Source organism: Alligator sinensis, unplaced genomic scaffold (assembly GCF_000455745.1).
Source record: "Alligator sinensis unplaced genomic scaffold, ASM45574v1 scaffold243_1, whole genome shotgun sequence".
NCBI lineage: Eukaryota > Metazoa > Chordata > Crocodylia > Alligatoridae > Alligator > Alligator sinensis.
The window spans coordinates 622,593-632,755 of NW_005841841.1; the positions used below are offsets into that span (position 1 = coordinate 622,593).

At 44.0% G+C, this 10,163-nt stretch overlaps 1 protein-coding gene across 1 annotated transcript in view; it reads left to right on the forward strand.

Moving 5' to 3' along the window:
• Positions 1-10,163, forward strand: part of LOC102375827 (amine oxidase [flavin-containing]) — a 120,534-nt gene that overhangs the window by 11,164 nt on the left and 99,207 nt on the right. The window contains exon 2 of the mRNA XM_025204911.1: positions 973-1,034. Coding sequence (XP_025060696.1) covers positions 973-1,034 — 62 coding nt within the window. The remainder of the gene's footprint in view (positions 1-972; positions 1,035-10,163) is intronic.

A 10,163-nucleotide genomic window follows, 5' to 3' on the forward strand; every position in this document is an offset into this window, starting at 1 on the left:
CCCCCCGCCCCGGCCGCAGCGGCTGCCGCGATTGGCCCAGCTGCTCCCCTTGTCGGGAACAGCTGTTTAAACAGCTGGCGTAATGGCGGCCACGTCTGCTGCTGCGGTCCCAGCTCCGCCACCGCCGTCCCTCCCGGGGGTGAGTAGCCCGGCCCATGGCTTTCTTGAGGGGGTGTTGTTGCCCCCCTATCCTGCCTATCCTCCGCCTGCACCCATGACGGCGGCCCGTCGCCATCACAGGAAGTAAGAAAAAGAAGCGAGTTTTTGACCAACAAGGAAAGGAGCAGGTAGAGGTATTTTTGAAAACGAGCAGCATTGTAAGTGGGTATCCTCCTCAACTGGCCAGATGTATTATTCCCCTCCTACCAATATGGCCCACCTTCCTAGCAACCGTTTATCATTTCCTGGGGCTCTGGCTATTAGAGCATCCTGCTCTGGATGGTCCCCCCGGGGGTACGTTTCTTAGGCAGAAAACAGATGACAGGTTTAACTCAGGGCTGATTGTCCCAGGTCTTGACTCACATCAAAACAGGCCAGGAAAATCATTTACACGTACAGCTTGAATGGCAGTTACCTCAAATTAGCCCTGATTGTCCTGGGGCAAAGTGTTAATTTAGATACTTCAGGGATATTGGTTGTAGCTGTGTTGGTTTAAAGGCAAAAGCAGTCAGAACACTTGTGGTAAAGGCGATATCTTTTATTAGACCAACTAGATAGTTCCAAAAAATTTTTTTTTATTTGCAAGCTTTCAAGCTCACACACCCTTCCTCAGGCAAACAAAAATGCAAAGATTGTAAAATTTCTCCCAGGTAGAAATGAAATATTGGTATAAGTTCTCCTGGGTGGGAAAGTTCATTCTATGCAAATTAGGCTTGAATAAAGTTGGAGTAGTCTCTATACCTCAAAAGTGGCATACTGATGGCAAGCAGGATGTTAAATTTTTCTTCTTTCTTGTTGTTTCATATTGCACAGGATAACTGGTCCATGGAATGGTTCTCCTGGGTATGAAAGACCAGTTGTGGAGAAGCTGATCTGTGAGTATGCAAATTAAGCTTGAACACAGGGCTTTAGCAGGATGTTTGTTTTGAGGTCTCAGGGTGTTGAATTTTGCTTCTTTCTTGTTAAATTGTGAAGTTTTCATTTCAAAGCAGCTAATTATGATATCTTCCATGTTTCAGGGATATAGGTTGTAGCTGTGTTGGTCTAAAGGCAAAAGCAGTCACAACTCTTGTGGTAGAGGTGATATCTTTTATTAGACCAACTAGATAGCTGCAAACATCCTGCTCCAGCCCTTTGTTCAAGCCTAATTTGCATACTCAAGAGCAGCTTCTCCACAACTGATCTTCCATACCCAGGAGAACCATTTCATGGACCAGTTCTCCTGCGTAATGTGAAACAACTTAACACGAAAGAAGCAAAATTCAACATCCTGTTTGCCACCTTTCGAGGTAAATAGACTGCTTCAACTTTTATTCAAGCCTAATTTGCATAAAATGAACTTTCCCACCCAGGAGAAATTACACCATCCTCCAGTTCTCCTGTCCAATATGAAGTTTCTTTTGTACCTGAGAGAAATTTTACAATCCTTGCATTCTCCTTTGCCTGAGGTAGGGTGTGTGAGACTGAAAGCTTGCAAATAATTTTTTTTTGCAACTATCTAGTAGGTGTAATAAAAGATATTGCCTCTACCACAAGAGTTCTGACTCCAGTTCAGATACTTCAGAGGTACCTAAAATGGGACAATGAGTATGGAAATCTGTAGGATCCCAGGATAAAATTGTCCTGGGTAAACTGGTTATCTGTTGTTACACTTAGGGCTGAATTTAGCATAGATTGAGTAAATCCAGTATTTATTTTGAAACTGGTTGAAGGTGAAGTATGGCTATGCCAGGAACCTCTGCCACTTGTGAGTTCAGGAGCCAGTGGTAAAAACCCCATGGAAATGTTCACAAATACTGTTCGAGCATTAGTTGAGAAGGGAGTGTGAGCACAGGTGATACAAGTAATAGGAAACTGGGACACATTTCAGCATTTAGTATTAGTATTTAGCCTTTCTGTTTTAAAAGATCCTTATTGCTCAAAGTGTCTTGATGATATGGAAATGAACTTGGGTTCAGTTTAACTGCATTAAGTGTTGTACTGGCACTGGAGTATCCTTGTCATTTTTTCTGTTGTGTTATTGATCTGACTCTTGAAGTTATCCATAATATGTATCTATAATAAAACGTTTTCTGGAGCATATCTTTTTACCCGAAATAAAGGTGCTGCTTTGAAAACTGTGCTGCTTAGCTTCAGGAAGGCATTGATAATTGCTAAACATTCCTGAGAGATTGTCCTAGGAGTCTTGGTCATGGTGAGCTGATGAGGTATAAGTGTGAAGTTCAGCTGCTTGTCTGATAAGGTAAAATCACAGCTTGCAGTTGTGTCACTGGAAGATGGTGTAGATATAGAGGTCTGTGTCCATCTGCTTGGCCACTATCCCTCTTAGAAAGTTTCCTTGTGCATCTCAATTCCCCTTTAACAAAATAGATACAAATATTGCCTATTGCTAAAGAAGGATTCCATTCCAGTGCTGTGATAAATGGCTCTGTAAATATTTCTATTCCATGCTACTAAGTCTAAAGGATTTATTTCTCAGAAATAAAAACTAGCTGCTTTTGTAGCTGAAACTTGACAGCTGCATACCACGAATAGAGAATGTAGTAGTCCAACAAAATAGCAAGAATCAGTGATTCAAAAAACCACCATATAAGGAACAGAAACTGAGAATGTGTTGTTTCGAATGAATGTACTGGATAATTATTTAACTTGGAATGACCAGATAGCCATTGAGTAACTGAAATCGGTTTGTTAAAACATTTGGAAATTTGAACCTTTTTTATGTTGGGTAACTGACTATCTGAAACATGCTAATTAGTTACTCCACCAGCTTTTAAATGTCTAGTCTGTAATGTTAATGATATCAGTGCAGCGTTCTAGTCCAGTATTTCTAGTTATTTATGCCACAGTTATCAGCAGTGTATTTGAGTGTCTGGCAAAATGTACTGGAAAGGACCTCCCAGGGTCATCTAGTCTAGTCTCCTGCTCAAGGCAGGATTATACCTGACTAAACCACCCCAGCCAATAGTTCATCTACTTGATTTTGAAAACTTCCAACCAGTAAAGATCCTCATCAATGGATGGGAGCTGGAGAATCTTGAACACTTGCATACCTCAGCAGCCATCTCTCAAAGAAGGCTAACATTGATGAGGAGATCCAGTACAGGATCTGATGTGCTAGCTCTGCCTTTGGAAGACTATATCATTGTGTGTTCAATGATCGTGACATCAGGACTCAAACAAAGCTCCTACTATACAAGGCTGTGGTAATCCCAACTCTTCTCTATGGCTCTGAAGTTTGGGCGACCTACAGGGACCATCTGAGAAGGCTGGAACACCATCACCAGCGCTACGTCTGGAAGATCCTTGGCATAAAGTGGGAGGATGAAATGCAGTGTCCTCACCAATGCTAACACTACCAGTATAGAAGCTTTGATTATTCAACATCAGTTGTGGTGGACAGGGCATTGTTTGTGTATGTCTGATGTATGTATACCAAAACAACTGCTATACTTGCAACTCAGCCAAGGTCAAAGGAAACACGGGGGCCTGAGGAAACGCTTCAAGGACACCCTGAACATGAACCTTAAGAAGTGTGGCATGGACATCACAAATTGGGAAAAACTAGCCTGGGACAGGTTTACTTTGAGGAAAACCATCTTGCCCTAGAGGCAGTAAAATGACAGAAACTGAAGGAAAGGAAACATTTGTCAATTTAGAGTTAAAATTCAGGTTGTATGTTCTCAGATATATTAATTCTTTCCCTTCACCATGTAAAGGCCATATTCTACCATTGGATGTCCACCCCTTATTTTTTTATTTGAACAATAGATTGTTTGAAATAGTGTATATATCTATACATTTCTCAAGTGATTTGATATCTATGTACCTCTCAGAAGGAGTCTGCTTTTACCAACCTTGTGTCAGAGTCTTTTAATCAGAATGGCTACCATGCATGCTGAAAACTGTGCACTCTCTCAAACTGAGTGACCAAGGGCCCAAACCAAGGGAGACAGGACAAGTTATCACCAAAAGTCAGTGAGACTATGGAAAATAAAAACTTATTTTTAACAGTGTAAAACAGATTTAACTTATTAAAACCAGCAGAGGCCAAACTTTTCCTGATGACAAATTCAAAGATGATTAATTAGATCAAATTTCTACATGGAACAGAATATTCTTTTAATCAAACTTAGTATAGAAAGGTATGACAGCACAATGAATATCTGAGCTATAAAAAGAAATATACTGTGCAATTAAGTTAATCTTGAGATTAGTGGCTTCAATATGGAGCTAAATTTAAATTCCAAAGGTTAATTATTCATTGAATTCTCACATCCAAAAAAATAATCATTCTTATTTTTTGGATGTGAGAATTCAATGAATAATTAACCTTTGGAATGATTCCACTGCCAAGTCTCTGACCCAAAAAACAATTCTGACACTCTTCACCCCCAAGCTAAATCAAATGCTGCTGACCACAGTGAAAACCAAAAGGTCTCAGAAGATTTGCTCTGTGGGGTGTTTCATACACATTTGCTGTTGCTGAGGTTCTACTACCTTTGCCTGAAGGTCAAAATTAACATATCTGTCAGGTAAGCCAAAAGGAGCTATCTGAGGCCATGAGAGCTGTGCCAAGCTAGTTTCAATTCAGTGCAGTTCTATATTTGTAGAAATTCAAACCCTTACTTTGCTCCAAGCTCTTCCTTCATACCCAAATGAAATATTTTTGAGGTTACCATCTTCTTGATTTTGGAATGAGATAAGCTGAAAACAGAGGACCCGTTACTCTCTGATTGTCCTGACCTTTGACTGGCGTCAAAACCAGTGGCACAGTTGTTTATACATATAGCTTGAATGGTTATTAACTCAAATTAGCCATAGTTGTCCCAGGCAATTAGCCAGAATTGCCCTGGTTGAAAAACTGTTATCTCAGTTCTTCACAAGTACTTGGGGTGTGACAACAGTTTTGTGGTCTAAAGGATCTTAGAATAAAATGCTCTGCCCCTGGTATTCTTTGTCCTTGTGACAAAATCCATTGTCCCACCTCAGGTACTTGTGAAGTACTAAGGTTAACACTTTTTTCACTCGGGGCAATTCAGACTAATTCAAATTAATTGCCATTCAAGCTGCAACTGTAAAGTGCCACAGGTCAAGCAGGGGAACCTCAACAACAAAATGATCTGCTTCTATGAAATGTTGTCAATATACACTCAAGAGATCCCAGGTAGAGGGCCACAGGTATAGGGACACCCCCCCCGCTACAGAGGAGGGCAACCCCCCTCTGCCCCACAGTTTGTACCAATCTGAGCATGGGGTAAAATTCCTTCCTAAAGACAGAAGAACTGCCATTTATTGCCCATCTTGCTCAGTAGCCTGTGCCACAGAGTGGCAGAGTGGATGCTGAAAGGGAGAGTGAACTGGGTATGACCAGGTGTTTTTTTCCACTGTTCCTCTCCCAGTGGCAGCTTCCAGCATTTATGGTCTGACCCCCCAAAATGGCAAGAGACCAATGTGGAGCTACACAAGGAGCTTCTAAAATGCCTTAAATGCAAAAGGAAAGCATGCAGGCAATGGAAAAATGGGTAGGTCACCAAGGGAGTATGCCAGGAATAACAAGAACCCGCAGGAACAAAATCAGGAAGGCAAAGATAAAGAAGGAGCTGCACCTGGCTGGGAGCTTTGACTGGGTTGTGTCAGTGCTCCTGCTAGGACCTAGGCTGGAGGTGCCTGGCTAGAGGGCCTTCCCCTCTGCTTAGGGTCAGACCCATTGCCAGATTTAGGGTCAGGAAGGAATTGTACCCCATAGTCAGACTGCTGCAGTGTGGGGTGTGTTTGACTTTCCCTGGAGTGGGAGGCCTGGCCCTCTAGCCAGGATCTCTTGAGTGTATATTGACAAGGATGTTGGCTGCTGGGGTTCCCTTGCTTGGCCTGTGTCAGGTTAGGGTGCTAGATCTGTGTTGTGTCAGCGGTGACAGGAGTCGTATGTCAGGTTGTGATGATGGTTTGTATGGTATGGTTTACAGAGGTCTGATTCTGCCTCAGGCAGGGCACTGGATTAGATGCTTTTGATTTTGCTTCCTTCCCACTTGACTTTGCAGTGACTCTGTGAATAGGGTGATTGTCCCAGCCTGTTGGGATGCGACTCAAAACCCAGGTCAATCAGCCCCAATAGTGTGTTTCTTGCCTCATAGAATCATAGAAAATTAGGGTTGGTGGGGACCTCAGGAGGTCCTCTAGTCCAACCCCCTGCTCAAAGAAGGACCAACCCCAACAAGTTTATCCCAGCAAAAGCTTTGTCTAGCCAGATCATAAAACCCCACAAGGATGGAGATTCCACCACCCCTCTGGGTAACCTGCTCCAGTGTTTTACTAACCTCCTAGTTAGGTTGGCCATTTGTCTATAGAGGAGGACAGTTCAGATTTCTGGTCCTCTGCCCTCTGTTGATATGAAACCGGATGCCTTTATGTTTTCTATTTTTCACACATTGGTACCCCACCTGCTGCCAACACCACCACAGCTGCTTGCAGGAGCTCCCTGCTTGGCCTGCCCCCACTTCTAACACCATCATGACCACCTGCAGGAGCTTCCCACTCGCTGTCACCACCCCACCACTGCTGACACTGCCGCTGCCTGCACGAGCTCGCCATGCCCCCCCCCGCTCTCCCCACTTCAGGAGGCACACAATGTTCATGGTGGTGGGGCAGTTCCACTAATGCAACTGTTTTCTATTCTTGAGGTACCTCGATGGCCACCCTACTCCTAGTGAGAGAATTCTTCCTGATATCTAACTTAAACTTCTCTTGCTGCAACTTGAGAACATTACTCCTTGTTCTGTCATCTGCCACTACTGAAAACAGTCTAGCTCCATGCTTTTTTGAACCCCGCTTCAGGCAGAGCTGCCCAGAGGGTTTATGGGGCCTGGGGCAGGTGTGATGTGGGGGGGCCCCCCCACTGCCCCCTACAAGGACCCATGCGTGTGTGTACAAAGCTGGGGGACCACATGCAAGAATTCTTGCACACATGCATCACATGTGAGGATTCTCACATGCAGCTCCTCCTTCCCTTGCCCTGGGAAGTGGGAACAAGAGGGCTTTCCTGGCTTGTTCCCATGGCAAGGAGGGCTAGGCAGAGAGAATTTACCTTGGAGACAGGTTACTAAAACAAAATGACATTAACAGTGTGCAAGTGAAACATTTGTTAAACTTATGCTACAAAGTTAGGAACTTAAGGACAAAATGAGAAGAGGAAAGTTTAAGTAAAGTATTTCTTTCTCATCTTCATGGATGCAAAGTCATTAATTACATCATCATAGTTTATTTGCTTTGTAAGTGCGTTCTCCACTGAGAGCATGATCAAATGGTTCAGCCTATCCTCCCTGATTGCTGACTGCAGGTAGTTCTTAATAATCTTAAGCTTACTAAAAGTGTGTTCCCCACGCGCAACAGAGACTGGCAAGGCAATGAGCATTTTCAAGCAAATGCATATCTGAGGGAACACAGATTCTACACCTTTGCCATAAATCCAGTTGAGAAGCTCAAGTGCAGTGCCCATGGCTCTTCCAGAGGTGCACAGATTTGAGTCTTTCCTGATTTTGTAAAACAGGCAAATTTCTTCTTGCAACTCATCCTTGTTCACATCTCATGGGTATGTGATGGACAGGGACTCCGCAGACTTCACAATTTCTTCATCATCTGCAACAGCTGGTGGGTGAAGTATGGGTGAGAACAAGCTTGAGAGTTTTCCCATGGTCTCAGCTAAGCTTTGGAGATCTGAGAGGAGCATATTCATGTCTGCGATGAACAGTTCAACCCTGAATTTATCTTCAGGGGAAAAGATTGTGTGTTCTGTATTGGCTGGATCATTGTGGAAATGCTTCGTCCTTCAGATTCTTCTGTGTGTTCTCTTGAATTTGGTGTGGTGAGACCTAGCCCTTCAGCAATGACCTTAGCTTCTGTGAGACGACTTGGCTAGGAATCATTCAACCATTGAATTTCTTCCAGAAGGCTCTTGACATGTTGCACCCCTTCTTCCATGGTGAGCTTGGATCCTTGGACAAGTTAGCTTTGGATATTGATGGACTGCAATAGAGAAGAGAGAAGCCAGCATCCCTTTAGGATTTTTCACAAGGGGGTGAACAGCATCAATTCTCGAGCTCCATCTAGTTGTTGACATGGAGTGAAGAGAGAGTCCTGCAATTTCCTGAAGAATTTTCCATCTTGAAGGACTGCATGAAAATACAGTGTACAGCTTCTGTACATTTCCGAAATATGTTTCACTTCAGGGCTCTTCTCCATGGCATGGGCACCACATAGGTTCAGAGAATGTGCACTGCAGGGTGAAAACAATGCCTGAGGATTTTCATCCTGTATCCTAGTTTTCACATCCTGGTATTTCCCAGACATATTTGAGTCATTGTCGTACCCTTGGCCTGTACAGTTCTGCAACTCTACCTTATACTCCCCGCCAGTACTTTCTTTATCTGCTCCACGATGTCTACTCTTTTCTTTTTATCACAGTCCACCATTTTCGGAAATCATTCCTGCACATCCCATTTTCCATCTTTTTCATGTGCATATCTCATGATAAATGACCAACTGCTCAGTATGCGAGACATCAGGCATCCCACTTACAATGATTCCATAGTAGTGAGCATTTCTCACCTCCTCAAGAATCCTATTTAGTACTTTCTTGGCACACACCTCCAAAAACTCATTCTGACTACGCCAGGACATGTAGTGCTTGCATTCTCTCCCCAGTCATTCGATGCTCTGTAAGAGTTTCAATGGTGGCAGTTCAGATCTTGCTTGTATTTACTGATGAACTGTACAGTAGAAAGGAACAACCTGCAATCATCATGCTCTAGGGTAGAATGTGATCCTATATATAGACACTTTGCATTTAAGTACCTTTGAAGTGGGGAAATATGTGAACCTGAATATATGCTATGTCAAATGTTGTTATTTTCTTTGGCAAATATAAAGACAACAATACATATCGTTGTAATTATTATATTCTTGCCAATTCATTTCTGACTGTGGCCCTTAAGAAGCCACAGAGCTCACACTTACTCATCACTCGAACTCTTCTCCCTGGAAGTCTTTCTGTGACAACAGCCCGGCTCTGCCACAGATCCCTCCATAAAGCCTTCCCTGTTCCTTCTCTCCTTGCAACAGACTCTGTAACCAGGGCTACTTGGCCTAGGCCCTAGGCTAGGCAAATCATAAGCCTGATCAATCTTGTCTCTATCGCTGCCCAGAAATAAAGAACGATGTTACCTTACGGTGATTGTTTTAGACTCCTCCTTGGACACTGATGCAACAATCTCTCAAGCCTCAAATTAGCATCTGTTTCATGCACAACTATGTATATTTACTGCATGGTCAGGGATGGGCCCCATAATGTCACAATTACATGTTGACAATGATTCAGTGTCATCTTACACTCTCATACACCAATGCCCTTTTTTTTATGAAAGCAAAATACCAAGGATTCTGCTGAGCAATGTCACAGGGCAGGGGCCAGCAGTACACACAGGAGCTGAGGCAGGGGGCCCTTGCTTTGCAGGGGCCCCAGGGCAAATTGCTCCAGTTGCCCCCCATCTGGGCAGCCCTGGCTTCAGGTAGCTGAAGGCTGCTATTAAACCCCTGCTCGGTCTCCTCTTCTGTAGACTAAATAACCCCAGTCCCCCCAGCCTCTGTTCAGAAGTTGGAGCGGGGGAAGAGCCAGAGCATTAGCATCCTCAGCCTTTTGGCTTAAGATCAAGCGAGACTGCAGGACATCTCTAAACCCCTGGGACTTGCAATTAGCTGCCTGGGTGGGTTTGGGGAGCATGGGAAGCCCCAGGGGGAGGATGTAAGAGCCTCACAGACTTGAAGGATTGGGCTCTGCTCAGTCGCATTTTGGAACCCGACTCTTGGGCTTTGCCCCAGTGAGTCCGGAACCGATTTGGCTTTAATCAAATCTACAAAAAACACCAACCCTGATCAGCTCCGAGGGACACCTTCTCCATACCAGCCCCTCAGCACAGGCACCCAGCCGGGCCCAGCCTCCCGGGGGCGGG